Consider the following 14,306-nt stretch of genomic DNA (forward strand, 5'->3'; position numbering starts at 1 on the left):
TAGAATGGAGTTTATTCAGAGAGAAAGAAAGAAAGTGGAATAGAATGGAGTTTATTCAGAGAGAAAGAAAGAAAGTGGAATAGAATGGAGTTTATTCAGAGAGAGAGAAAGAAAGTGGAATAGAATGGAGTTTATTCAGAGAGACAAAGAAAGACAGTGGAATAGAATGGAGTTTATTCAGAGAGAAAGACAGTGGAATAGAATGGAGTTTATTCAGAGAGAGAGAAAGAAAGTGGAATAGAATGGAGTTTATTCAGAGAGAGAAAGACAGTGAAATAGAATGGAGTTTATTCAGAGAGAAAGAAAGACAGTGGAATAGAATGGAGTTTATTCAGAGAGAAAGAAAGAAAGTGGAATATAGAATGGAGTTTATTCAGAGAGAGAGAAAGAAAGTGGAATAGAATGGAGTTTATTCAGAGAGAAAGACAGTGGTATAGAATGGAGTTTATTCAGAAAAAGAAAGACAGTGGAATAGAATGGAGTTTATTCAGAGAGAGAAAGACGTGGAATAGAATGGAGTTTGTTCAGAGAGAAAGACAGTGGAATAGAATGGAGTTTATTCAGAAAAAGAAAGACAGTGGAATAGAATGGAGTTTATTCAGAGAGAAAGACAGTGGTATAGAATGGAGTTTATTCAGAGAGAAAGACAGTGGTATAGAATGGAGGTTATTCAGAGAGAAAGAAAGAAAGTGGAATATAGAATGGAGTTTATTCAGAGAGAAAGAAAGACCGTGGAATAGAATGGAGTTTATTCAGAGAGAGAAAGACAGTAGTATAGAATGGAGTTTCTTCAGAGAGAAAGAAAGAAAGAAAGTGGAATAGAATGGAGTTTATTCAGAGAAAGAAAGAAAGTGGAATAGAATGGAGTTTATTCAGAGAGAGAAAGACAGTGGAATAGAATAGAGTTTATTCAGAGAGAAAGAAAGAAAGAAAGTGGAATAGAATGGAGTTTATTCAGAGAAAGAAAGAAAGTGGAATAGAATGGAGTTTATTCAGAGAGAAAGAAAGACAGTGGAATAGAATGGAGTTTATTCAGAGAGAAAGAAAGAAAGTGGGATATAGAATGGAGTTTATTCAGAGAAAGAAAGAAAGACCGTGGAATAGAATGGAGTTTATTCAGAGAGAGAAAGACAGTAGTATAGAATGGAGTTTATTCAGAGAGAAAGAGACAGTGGAATAGAATGGAGTTTATTCAGAGAGAGAAAGACAGTGGTATAGAATGGAGTTTATTCAGAGAGAGAAAGACAGTGGTATAGAATGGAGTTCATTCAGAGAGAAAGACAGTGGTATAGAATGGAGTTTATTCAGAGAGAGAAAGAAAGACAGTGGTATAGAATGGAGTTTATTCAGAGAGAGAAAGAAAGACAGTGGTATAGAATGGAGTTTATTCAGAGAGAGAAAGAAAGACAGTGGTATAGAATGGAGTTTATTCAGAGAGATAAAGAAAGACAGTGGTATAGAATGGAGTTTATTCAGAGAGATAAAGAAAGACAGTGGTATAGAATGGAGCCATTGAGAGGGCTGTGTGAAATGAACCCTAACTATAGAGGAGATATAGGCCCATATCCTCACTAACAGTTATCCTCGTTAACTACAGCATTTATCACCACTTATAAGGCAGTGGTAGCCTATACCCTACTCCTGGTGAGTTAGATACTGGGTGTGCAGGCTTTTGTTCTAGCCCTGCTCTAGCACACCTGAGTCTTCCAATTAGGAGGGTTGGCTACTGATGGTTTAAGGTAATGCTGGTTGGAGAGGAAGCCCATTGTTATCCATCACACCATTGTGATTTAGCCGTTGTGTAAGAGGATAGCAATGTATAATATTACTGTATCTCTCTAAGGTACTGTATTTATCCATGCTACGTGGGGTGTGTCCTTGAGAACAGACATGTCTTGTCACTAGCTGTAGACAAAATGTCTATGGGACTTCTGGAAGTGACAGTTAGGTTGCTACAGTAATCAGACAAAGCTAGGGGAGGTGGGGTCGCAGTATGTCTGTTTTATTTGGCATTGACGAGATCTCTCTTTTCTCTCTCTCTCCCTCTCTCTCTCTCTCACCTCCTCTCTTCTCTCTCTCTCTCTCACCGCCTCTTTTCTCTCTCTCTCTCTCACCGCCTCTCTTCTCTCTCTCTCTCTCTCTCTCTCACCGCCTCTCTTCTCTCTCTCTCTCTCTCTCTCTCTCTCTCTCTCTCTCTCTCTCTCTCTCTCTCTCTCTCTCTCTCTCTCTCTCTCTCTCCGCCTCTCTTCTCTCTCTCACCGCCTCTCTTCTCTCTCTCATCTTCTCTCTCTCTCTCTCTCTCTCTCTCTCTCTCTCTCTCTCTCTCTCTCCATCTGTTTCTCTCTCTCTCCCCATCTGTTTCTCTCTCTACAGGAGGGCCAGGTTCTAGAATGTTCTCTGATCAACAGTATTCGAGTCGGAGCTGTTCCAAGGGTGAGATTATGGAAACACAATTTCACCCCTTTCTATCCCTCCCTCTATCCCTCCCCCTCTATCCCTCCCTCCCTCTATCCCTCCCTCCCTCTATCCCATCCTGCCTCCCTCCCTCTATCCCATCCTGCCTCCCTCCCTCTATCCCATCCTGCCTCCCTCTATCCCATCCTGCCTCCCATCCTGCCTCTATCCCTCCCTCTATCCCTCCCTCTATCCCTCCCTCTATCCCTCCCTCTATCCCTCCCTCTATCCCTCCCTCTATCCCTCCCTCCCTCTATCCCTCCCTCTATCCCTCCCTCCCTCTATCCCTCCCTCCCTCTATCCCTCCCTCCCTCTATCCCTCCCTCTATCCCTCCCTCTATCCCTCCCTCCCTCTATCCCTCCCTCCCTCTATCCCATCCTGCCTCCCTCCCTCTATCCCTCCCTCCCTCTATCCCACCCTCGCTCCCTCTATCCCACCCTCGCTCCCTCTATCCCACCCTCCTCCCTCTATCCCACCCTCGCTCCCTCTATCCCACCCTCGCTCCCTCTATCCCACCCTCGCTCCTCTATCCCACCCTCGCTCCCTCTATCCCACCCTCGCTCCCTCTATCCCACCCTCCGTCCCTCTATCCCACCCTCCGTCCTCTATCCCTCCCTCCCCTCTCTATCCCTCCCTCCCTCTATCCCTCCTCTATCCCACCCTCTATCCCACCCTCCCTCCCTCTATCCCACCCTCCCTCCCTCTATCCCACCCTCCCTCTCTCTATCCCACCTTCCCTCCCTCCCTCTATCCCACCCTCCCTCCCTCTATCCCTCCCTCCCTCTATCCCACCCTCCCTCCCTCTATCCCTCCCTCCCTCCCTCTATCCCTCCCTCCCTCTATCCCACCCTCCCTCCCTCTATCCCACCCTCCCCCTCTATCCCTCCCTCCCTCTATCCCTCCCTCCCTCCCTCTATCCCACCCTCCCTCCCTCTATCCCACCCTCCCTCCCTCTATCCCACCCTCCCTCTATCCCTCCCTCTATCCCTCCTCTATCCCACCCTCCCTCCCTCTATCCCACCCTCCCTCCCTCTATCCCTCCCTCCCTCCCTCCCTCTATCCCTCCGTCCCTCCCTCTATCCCACCCTCCCTCCCTCTATCCCACCCTCCCTCTATCCCACCCTCCCTCCCTCTATCCCACCCTCCCTCCCTCTATCCCACCCTCCCTCCCTCCCTCTATCCCTCCCTCCCTCTATCCCACCCTCCCTCCCTCTATCCCTCCGTCCCTCCCTCTATCCCACCCTCCCTCCCTCTATCCCACCCTCCCTCCCTCTATCCCTCCCTCCCTCCCTCCCTCCCTCCTCTATCCCACCCTCCCTCCCTCTATCCCTCCCTCCCTCCCTCTATCCCACCCTCCCTCCCTCTATCCCTCCCTCCCTCTATCCCACCCTCCCTCCCTCTATCCCACCCTCCGTCCCTCTATCCCACCCTCCCTCCCACCCTCCCTCCCTCTATCCCACCCTCCCTCCCTCTATCCCACCCTCCCTCCCTCTATCCCTCCCTCCCTCCCTCCCTCTATCCCACCCTCCCTCCCTCTATCCCTCCCTCCCTCCCTCTATCCCTCCCTCCCTCCCTCTATCCCTCCCTCCCCTCCCTCTATCCCACCCTCCCTCTATCCCACCCTCCCTCCTCTATCCCACCCTCCCTCCCTCTATCCCTCCCTCTATCCTCCCTCTATCCCTCCCTCCCCCTCTATCCCACCCTCCCTCTATCCCACCCTCGCTCCCTCTATCCCACCCTCCGTCCTCTCTATCCCACCCTCCGTCCCTCTATCCCTCCCTCCCTCTATCCCTCCCTCTATCCCACCCTCTATCCCACCCTCCCTCCCTCTATCCCACCCTCCCACCCTCTATCCCACCCTCCCTCCCTCTATCCCACCCTCCCTCCCTCTATCCCACCCTCCCTCCCTCTATCCCACCCTCCCCCTCTATCCCACCCACCCTCCCTCCCTCTATCCCACCCTCCCTCCCTCTATCCCACCCTCCCTCTATCCCTCCCTCCCTCTATCCCACCCTCCCTCCCTCTATCCCTCCCTCCCCTCCCTCTATCCCTCCCTCCCTCTATCCCACCCCTCCCTCCTCTATCCCACCCTCCCTCCCTCTATCCCACCCTCCCTCCCTCTATCCCACCCTCCCTCCCTCTATCCCACCCTCCCTCCCTCTATCCCTCCCTCCCTCCCTCTATCCCTCCCGTCCCTCCCTCTATCCCACCCTCCCTCCCCTCTATCCCACCCTCCCTCCTCTATCCCACTCCCTCCCTCCCTCTATCCCTCCCTCCCTCCCTCTATCCCTCCCTCCCTCTATCCCACCCTCCCTCCCTCTATCCCTCCGTCCCTCCCTCTATCCCACCCTCCCTCCCTCTATCCCTCCGTCCCTCCCTCTATCCCTCCCTCCCTCTATCCCACCCTCCCTCCCTCTATCCCACCCTCCCTCCCTCTATCCCACCCCTCCCTCCCACCCTCTATCCCACCCTCCCTCCCTCTATCCCACCCTCCCTCCCTCTATCCCACCCTCCCTCCCTCTATCCCACCCTCCCTCCCTCTATCCCTCCCTCTATCCCTCCCTCCCTCTATCCCACCCTCCCTCCCTCTATCCCTCCCTCTATCCCTCCCTCCCTCTATCCCTCCCTCCCTCTATCCCTCCCTCCCTCCCCTCTATCCCACCCTCCCTCCCTCTATCCCACCCTCCCTCCCTCTATCCCACCCTCCCTCCCTCTATCCCACCCTCCCTCTATCCCACCCTCCCTCCCTCTATCCCTCCCTCCCTCTATCCCACCCTCCCTCCCTCTATCCCACCCTCCCTCCCTCTATCCCTCCCTCCCCCCTATCCCACCCTCCCTCCCTCTATCCCTCCCTCCCTCTATCCCTCCCTCCCTCCTCTATCCCTCCCTCCCTCTATCCCTCCCTCCCTCTATCCCTCCCTCCCTCTATCCCCCTCCTCTATCCCTCCCTCTATCCCTCCCTCTATCCCTCCCTCCCTCTATCCCTCCTCCTCTATCCCTCCCTCTATCCCTCCCTCCCTCCTCTATCCCACCCTCCCTCTATCCCACCCTCCCTCTATCCCTCCGTCCCTCCCTCTATCCCACCTCCCTCTCCTCTATCCCACCCTCCCTCCCTCCCTCTATCCCTCCCTCCCTCTATCCCACCCTCCCTCCCTCTATCCCACCCTCCCTCCCTCTATCCCACCCTCCCTCCCTCTATCCCTCCCTCCCTCCTCTATCCCACCCTCCCTCCCTCTATCCCTCCTCCCTCCCCTCTATCCCACCCTCCCTCCCTCTATCCCTCCCTCCCTCTATCCGTCCCTCCCTCTATCCCACCCTCCCTCCCTCTATCCCACCCTCCCTCCCTCTATCCCACCCTCCGTCCCTCTATCCCACCCTCCCTCCCATCCCTCCCTCCCTCTATCCCACCCTCCTCCCTCTATCCCTCCCCCCTCTATCCCACCCTCCCTCCCTCTATCCCACCCTCCTTCCCTCCCTCTATCCCACCCTCCCTCCCCTATCCCACCCTCCCTCCCTCCCTCTATCCCTCCCTCCCTCTATCCCTCCCTCCCTCTATCCCACCCTCTATCCCTCCCTCTATCCCTCCCTCTATCCCTCCCTCCCTCCCTCTATCCCACCCTCCCTCCCTCTATCCCACCATCCCTCCCTCTATCCCACCATCCCTCCCTCCCTCCCTCTATCCCACCCTCCCTCCCTCTATCCCACCATCCCTCCCTCTATCCCACCCTCCCTCCCTCTATCCCACCCTCCCTCCCTCTATCCCACCCTCCCTCCCTCTATCCCTCCCTCCTCTATCCCTCCCTCCCTCCCTCTATCCCACCCTCCCTCCCTCTATCCCTCCCTCCCTCTATCCCACCCTCCCTCCCCCCTCTATCCCACCCTCCCTCCCCCTCTATCCCACCCTCCCTCCCTCTATCCCACCCTCCCTCCCTCTATCCCTCCCTCCCTCTATCCCACCCTCCCTCCCTCTATCCCACCCTCCCTCCCTCTATCCCACCCTCCCTCCCTCTATCCCTCCCTCCCTCTATCCCACCCTCCCTCCCTCTATCCCACCCTCCCCTCCCCCTCTATCCCTCCCTCCCTCCCTCTATCCCTCCTCCCTCTATCCCTCCCTCTATCCCTCCCTCCCTCCCTCTATCCCACCCTCCCTCCCTCTATCCCACCCTCCCTCCCTCTATCCCACCCTCCCTCCCTCTATCCCACCATCCCTCCCTCCCTCTATCCCTCCCACCCCCTCTATCCCACCCTCCCTCCCTCTATCCCACCCACCCTCCCTCTATCCCACCCTCCCTCCCTCTATCCCTCCCTCCCCTCCCCTCTATCCCACCCTCCCTCCCTCTATCCCACCCTCCCTCCCTCTATCCCACCCTCCCTCCCTCCCTCTATCCGTCCCTCTATCCCACCCTCCCTCCCCTCTATCCCACCCTCCCTCCTCTATCCCTCCCTCCCTCTATCCCACCCTCCCTCCCTCTCCTCTATCCCTCCCTCCCTCTATCCCACCCTCCCTCCCTCTATCCCTCCCTCCCTCTATCCCACCCTCCCTCCCTCTATCCCTCCCTCCCTCCCTCTATCCCTCCCTCTATCCCACCCTCCCCTCCCTCCCTCTATCCCACCCTCCCTCCCTCCCTCTATCCCACCCTCCCTCCCTCTATCCCACCCTCCCTCCCTCTATCCCTCCCTCCCTCTATCCCTCCCTCCCTCTATCCCACCCTCCCTCCCTCTATCCCACCCTCCGTCCCTCTATCCCACCCTCCGTCCCTCTATCCCACCCTCCCTCCCTCTATCCCACCCTCCCTCCCTCTATCCCACCCTCCCTCCCTCTATCCCACCATCCCTCCCTCCCTCTATCCCACCATCCCTCCCTCCCTCTATCCCTCCCTCCCTCCCTCTATCCCTCCCTCCCTCTATCCCACCCTCCCTCCCTCTATCCCACCCTCCCTCCCTCCCTCTATCCCTCCCTCCCTCTATCCCACCCTCCCTCCCTTCTATCCCACCCTCCCTCCCTCTATCCCACCCTCCCTCCCTCTATCCCACCCTCCCTCCCTCTATCCCACCCTCCCTCCCTCTATCCCACCCTCCCTCCCTCTATCCCTCTTTCAAACAACCTTCATTCCTTCCCACCCGCTCTTTTTTTACTCTCTACCTCTCCGTCTTTCTCTCCATCTCCTCGACCTTACGACCCCATTCCAGCCTGAGGGCCAAGTCATAATTGGGGTGACGGTGACATCACTAAGGGCAGCGGTACTTGAAGTGGCCAAGGCAACAGAACAGAGCGAACAGGACAGAATTAGTCTGTTCCCACCACCGTTAATACGCTATTGATCAGTAGTGGTAGTGAATGCTAAAGGAAATGTTGGTGAAATATAGGATACTGCTGCTCGTTGCCCTTCAGATCCTAGACCAAGTACATCTACATTCAGCAACATTAAATATTGAATAGTTTAATCGTTATAACCCTCCAGGTTTCTGTATCCTGTTATTTGACCTTGGATGATGTTTCTTACCTGGGAGGGATACTGTAACAATTCCTCTAGAATATACTTAGTTGACTCGATAGAAAAATGATTTCCAACAGACAAAACGCTATTCAGTACTCTTGGATTGACAGCTGTGTATGTCAATGTCTAGGCTGTTATGTTTTGCTGAAAGACCTCTCTGCTTTCTTTAACCAGAAAGGATTTGTTGAAGATAGAGCCAACATTAACCACAGAGTATTCTTTTCATGAACATCAGGGCTGAACACAGGAACACACACACACACACACACACACACACACACACACACACACACACACACACACACACACACACACACACACACACACACACACACACACACACACACACACACACACACACACACACACACACACACACACACAGCTATTCCCTCCATTAAATATTGACTGCCTCAGTAATTCCGTGGTCGTATCCTGCTGTAGTGTAATATTTGGCATCAAGTGGGCAACATGAATTATGGAAGGACCCAGGGTCCTGAGGGAGTTCATGTACAGATGCCTGACTATAATTCAGGTGTCCTTCTCTGAAACGTCTGAGAATAAACCCTTTGCACAGCTCCGAACAAATACTCAAACATCTTGAATAAATCACACGGTGTGTGTTGTTGACAGAACGGAAGGTGCTCTAGGTGTGGGACAGTGTGTGGTGTGTGTGTGTTAGGTGTGAGACAGTGTGTGGTGTGTGTTGAACAGAACGGAAGGTGCTCTGAGACAGGTGTTGAGAGGTGCCTCTAGGTGTGGACAGTGTGTGTGTGTTGTTGACAGAACGGAAGGTGCTCTAGGTGTGAGACAGTGTGTGGTGTGTGTTGTTGACAGAACGGAAGGTGCTCTAGGTGTGAGACAGTGTGTGGTGTGTGTGTGTTGTTGACAGAACGGAAGGTGCTCTAGTGTTGTTGACAGAACGGAAGGTGCTCTAGGTGTGGGACAGTGTGTGGTGTGTGTTGTTGACAGAACGGAAGGTGCTCTAGGTGTGGGACAGTGTGTGGTGTGTGTTGTTGACAGAACGGAAGGTGCTCTAGGTGTGGGACAGTGTGTGGTGTGTGTTGTTGACAGAACGGAAGGTGCTCTAGGTGTGGGACAGTGTGTGGTGTGTGTTGTTGACAGAACGGAAGGTGCTCTAGGTGTGAGACAGTGTGTGGTGTGTGTTGTTGACAGAACGGAAGGTGCTCTAGGTGTGGGACAGTGTGTGGTGTGTGTTGTTGACAGAACGGAAGGTGCTCTAGGTGTGGGACAGTGTGTGGTGTGTGTTGTTGACAGAACGGAAGGTGCTCTAGGTGTGGGACAGTGTGTGGTGTGTGTTGTTGACAGAACGGAAGGTGCTCTAGGTGTGGGACAGGTTGTTGACAGAACGGAAGGTGCTCTAGGTGTGGGACAGTGTGTGTGGTGTGTGTTGTTGACAGAACGGAAGGTGCTCTAGGTGTGGGACAGTGTGTGGTGTGTGTTGTTGTTGACAGAACGGAAGGTGCTCTAGGTGTGAGACAGTGTGTGGTGTGTGTTGTTGACAGAACGGAAGGTGCTCTAGGTGTGGGACAGTGTGTGGTGTGTGTTGTTGACAGAACGGAAGGTGCTCTAGGTGTGGGACAGTGTGTGGTGTGTGTTGTTGACAGAACGGAAGGTGCTCTAGGTGTAGGTGTTGACAGAACGGAAGGTGCTCTAGGTGTGTGTGGTGTGTGTTGTTGACAGAACGGAAGGTGCTCTAGGTGTGGGACAGTGTGTGGTGTGTGTTGTTGACAGAACGGAAGGTGCTCTAGGTGTGGGACAGTGTGTGGTGTGTGTTGTTGACAGAACGGAAGGTGCTCTAGGTGTGGGACAGTGTGTGGTGTGTGTTGTTGACAGAACGGAAGGTGCTCTAGGTGTGGGACAGTGTGTGGTGTGTGTTGTTGACAGAACGGAAGGTGCTCTAGGTGTGAGACAGTGTGTGGTGTGTGTTGTTGACAGAACGGAAGGTGCTCTAGGTGTGGGACAGTGTGTGGTGTGTGTTGTTGACAGAACGGAAGGTGCTCTAGGTGTGGGACAGTGTGTGGTGTGTGTGTTGACAGAACGGAAGGTGTGTGGGACAGTGTGTTGTTGACAGAACGGAAGGTGCTCTAGGTGTGGGACAGTGTGTGGTGTGTGTTGTTGACAGAACGGAAGGTGCTCTAGGTGTGGGACAGTGTGTGTGTGTGTGTTGTTGACAGAACGGAAGGTGCTCTAGGTGTGAGACAGTGTGTGGTGTGTGTTGTTGACAGAACGGAAGGTGCTCTAGGTGTGGGACAGTGTGTGGTGTGTGTTGTTGACAGAACGGAAGGTGCTAGGTGTGGGACAGTGTGTGGTGTGTGTTGTTGACAGAACGGAAGGTGCTCTAGGTGTGGGACAGTGTGTGGTGTGTGTTGTTGACAGAACGGAAGGTGCTCTAGGTGTGGGACAGTGTGTGGTGTGTGTTGTTGACAGAACGGAAGGTGCTCTAGGTGTGGGACAGTGTGTGGTGTGTGTTGTTGACAGAACGGAAGGTGCTCTAGGTGTGGGACAGTGTGTGGTGTGTGTTGTTGACAGAACGGAAGGTGCTCTAGGTGTGGGACAGTGTGTGGTGTGTGTTGTTGACAGAACGGAAGGTGCTCTAGGTGTGGGACAGTGTGTGGTGTGTGTTGTTGACAGAACGGAAGGTGCTCTAGGTGTGGGACAGTGTGTGGTGTGTGTTGTTGACAGAACGGAAGGTGCTCTAGGTGTGGGACAGTGTGTGGTGTGTGTTGTTGACAGAACGGAAGGTGCTCTAGGTGTGGGACAGTGTGTGGTGTGTGTTGTTGACAGAACGGAAGGTGCTCTAGGTGTGGGACAGTGTGTGGTGTGTGTTGTTGACAGAACGGAAGGTGCTCTAGGTGTGGGACAGTGTGTGGTGTGTGGTGTGACAGAACGGAAGGTGCTCTAGGTGTGGGACAGTGTGTGGTGTGTGTTGTTGACAGAACGGAAGGTGCTCTAGGTGTGGGACAGTGTGTGGTGTGTGTTGTTGACAGAACGGAAGGTGCTCTGGGACAGGTTGTGGGAGGTGCTCAGTGTGGGACAGTGTGTGTGTGTGTTGTTGACAGAACGGAAGGTGCTCTAGGTGTGGGACAGTGTGTGGTGTGTGTTGTTGACAGAACGGAAGGTGCTCTAGGTGTGGGACAGTGTGTGGTGTGTGTTGTTGACAGAACTCTAGGTGTGGGAAGGTGACAACGGAAGGTGCTCTAGGTGTGGGACAGTGTGTGGTGTGTGTTGTTGACAGAACGGAAGGTGCTCTAGGTGTGGGACAGTGTGTGGTGTGTGTTGTTGACAGAACGGAAGGTGCTCTAGGTGTGGGACAGTGTGTGGTGTGTGTTGTTGACAGAACGGAAGGTGCTCTAGGTGTGGGACAGTGTGTGGTGTGTGTTGTTGACAGAACGGAAGGTGCTCTAGGTGTGGGACAGTGTGTGGTGTGTGTTGTTGACAGAACGGAAGGTGCTCTAGGTGTGGGACAGTGTGTGGTGTGTGTTGTTGACAGAACGGAAGGTGCTCTAGGTGTGGGACAGTGTGTGGTGTGTGTTGTTGACAGAACGGAAGGTGCTCTAGGTGTGGGACAGTGTGTGGTGTGTGTTGTTGACAGAACAGTGTGTGGTGGTGTGTTGTTGACAGAAGGTGCTCTAGGTGTGGGACAGTGTGTGGTGTGTGTTGTTGACAGAACGGAAGGTGCTCTAGGTGTGGGACAGTGTGTGGTGTGTGTTGTTGACAGAACGGAAGGTGCTCTAGGTGTGGGACAGTGTGTGGTGTGTGTTGTTGACAGAACGGAAGGTGCTCTAGGTGTGGGACAGTGTGTGGTGTGTGTTGTTGACAGAACGGAAGGTGCTCTAGGTGTGGGACAGTGTGTGGTGTGTGTTGTTGACAGAACGGAAGGTGCTCTAGGTGTGGGACAGTGTGTGGTGTGTGTTGTTGACAGAACGGAAGGTGCTCTAGGTGTGGGACAGTGTGTGGTGTGTGTTGTTGACAGAACGGAAGGTGCTCTAGGTGTGGGACAGTGTGTGGTGTGTGTTGTTGACAGAACGGAAGGTGCTCTAGGTGTGGGACAGTGTGTGGTGTGTGTTGTTGACAGAACGGAAGGTGCTCTAGGTGTTGTTGACAGACAGTGTGTGGGACAGTGTGTGTGTGTTGTTGACAGAACGGAAGGTGCTCTAGGTGTGGGACAGTGTGTGGTGTGTGTTGTTGACAGAACGGAAGGTGCTCTAGGTGTGGGACAGTGTGTGGTGTGTGTTGTTGACAGAACGGAAGGTGCTCTGAGACAGGTGTGGGACAGTGTGTGGACAGTGTGTGTGTGTTGTTGACAGAACGGAAGGTGCTCTAGGTGTGGGACAGTGTGTGGTGTGTGTTGTTGACAGAACGGAAGGTGCTCTAGGTGTGGGACAGTGTGTGGTGTGTGTTGTTGACAGAACGGAAGGTGCTCTAGGTGTGGGACAGTGTGTGGTGTGTGTTGTTGACAGAACGGAAGGTGCTCTAGGTGTGGGACAGTGTGTGGTGTGTGTTGTTGACAGAACGGAAGGTGCTCTAGGTGTGGGACAGTGTGTGGTGTGTGTTGTTGACAGAACGGAAGGTGCTCTAGGTGTGGGACAGTGTGTGGTGTGTGTTGTTGACAGAACGGAAGGTGCTCTAGGTGTGGGACAGTGTGTGGTGTGTGTTGTTGACAGAACGGAAGGTGCTCTAGGTGTGGGACAGTGTGTGGTGTGTGTTGTTGACAGCTCTAGGTGTGGGACAGTGTGTGGTGTGTGTTGTTGACAGAACGGAAGGTGCTCTAGGTGTGTTGACAGAACGGAAGGTGTGTGTGTGGTGTGTGTTGTTGACAGAACGGAAGGTGCTCTAGGTGTGGGACAGTGTGTGGTGTGTGTTGTTGACAGAACGGAAGGTGCTCTAGGTGTGGGACAGTGTGTGGTGTGTGTTGTTGACAGAACGGAAGGTGCTCTAGGTGTGGGACAGTGTGTGGTGTGTGTTGTTGACAGAACGGAAGGTGCTCTAGGTGTGGGACAGTGTGTGGTGTGTGTTGTTGACAGAACGGAAGGTGCTCTAGGTGTGGGACAGTGTGTGGTGTGTGTTGTTGACAGAACGGAAGGTGCTCTAGGTGTGGGACAGTGTGTGGTGTGTGTTGTTGACAGAACGGAAGGTGCTCTAGGTGTGGGACAGTGTGTGGTGTGTGTTGTTGACAGAACGGAAGGTGCTCTAGGTGTGGGACAGTGTGTGGTGTGTGTTGTTGACAGAACGGAAGGTGCTCTAGGTGTGGGACAGTGTGTGGTGTGTGTTGTTGACAGACGGAAGGTGTGTGTGGGACAGTGTGTGTGTTGTTGACAGAACGGAAGGTGCTCTAGGTGTGGGACAGTGTGTGGTGTGTGTTGTTGACAGAACGGAAGGTGCTCTAGGTGTGGGACAGTGTGTGGTGTGTGTTGTTGACAGAACGGAAGGTGCTCTAGGTGTGGGACAGTGTGTGGTGTGTGTTGTTGACAGAACGGAAGGTGCTCTAGGTGTGGGACAGTGTGTGGTGTGTGTTGTTGACAGAACGGAAGGTGCTCTAGGTGTGGGACAGTGTGTGGTGTGTGTTGTTGACAGAACGGAAGGTGCTCTAGGTGTGGGACAGTGTGTGGTGTGTGTTGTTGACAGAACGGAAGGTGCTCTAGGTGTGGGACAGTGTGTGGTGTGTGTTGTTGACAGAACGGAAGGTGCTCTAGGTGTGGGACAGTGTGTGGTGTGTGTTGTTGACAGAACGGAAGGTGCTCTAGGTGTGGGACAGTGTGTGGTGTGTGTTGTTGACAGAACGGAAGGTGCTCTAGGTGTGGGACAGTGTGTGGTGTGTGTTGTTGACAGAACGGAAGGTGCTCTAGGTGTGGGACAGTGTGTGGTGTGTGTTGTTGACAGAACGGAAGGTGCTCTAGGTGTGGGACAGTGTGTGGTGTGTGTTGTTGACAGAACGGAAGGTGCTCTAGGTGTGGGACAGTGTGTGGTGTGTGTTGTTGACAGAAGAACTAGGTGTGGGAAGGTGCTCGGAAGGTGCTCTAGGTGTGGGACAGTGTGTGGTGTGTGTTGTTGACAGAACGGAAGGTGCTCTAGGTGTGGGACAGTGTGTGGTGTGTGTTGTTGACAGAACGGAAGGTGCTCTAGGTGTGGGACAGTGTGTGGTGTGTGTTGTTGACAGAACGGAAGGTGCTCTAGGTGTGGGACAGTGTGTGGTGTGTGTTGTTGACAGAACGGAAGGTGCTCTAGGTGTGGGACAGTGTGTGGTGTGTGTTGTTGACAGAACGGAAGGTGCTCTAGGTGTGGGACAGTGTGTGGTGTGTGTTGTTGACAGAACGGAAGGTGCTCTAGGT

General features: G+C 53.8%; 1 protein-coding gene across 2 annotated transcripts in view; it reads left to right on the forward strand.

Moving 5' to 3' along the window:
• LOC123995279 (1-phosphatidylinositol 4,5-bisphosphate phosphodiesterase beta-4-like) overlaps positions 1 to 14,306 on the forward strand; it is a 216,516-nt gene that overhangs the window by 111,085 nt on the left and 91,125 nt on the right. For both annotated transcript variants that reach the window (XM_046298780.1, XM_046298782.1), the window contains one exon: positions 2,374 to 2,433. In XM_046298780.1, coding sequence (XP_046154736.1) covers positions 2,374 to 2,433 — 60 coding nt within the window. The remainder of the gene's footprint in view (positions 1 to 2,373; positions 2,434 to 14,306) is intronic.

Source organism: Oncorhynchus gorbuscha, linkage group LG14 (assembly GCF_021184085.1).
Source record: "Oncorhynchus gorbuscha isolate QuinsamMale2020 ecotype Even-year linkage group LG14, OgorEven_v1.0, whole genome shotgun sequence".
In the NCBI taxonomy this organism is placed as follows: domain Eukaryota; kingdom Metazoa; phylum Chordata; class Actinopteri; order Salmoniformes; family Salmonidae; genus Oncorhynchus; species Oncorhynchus gorbuscha.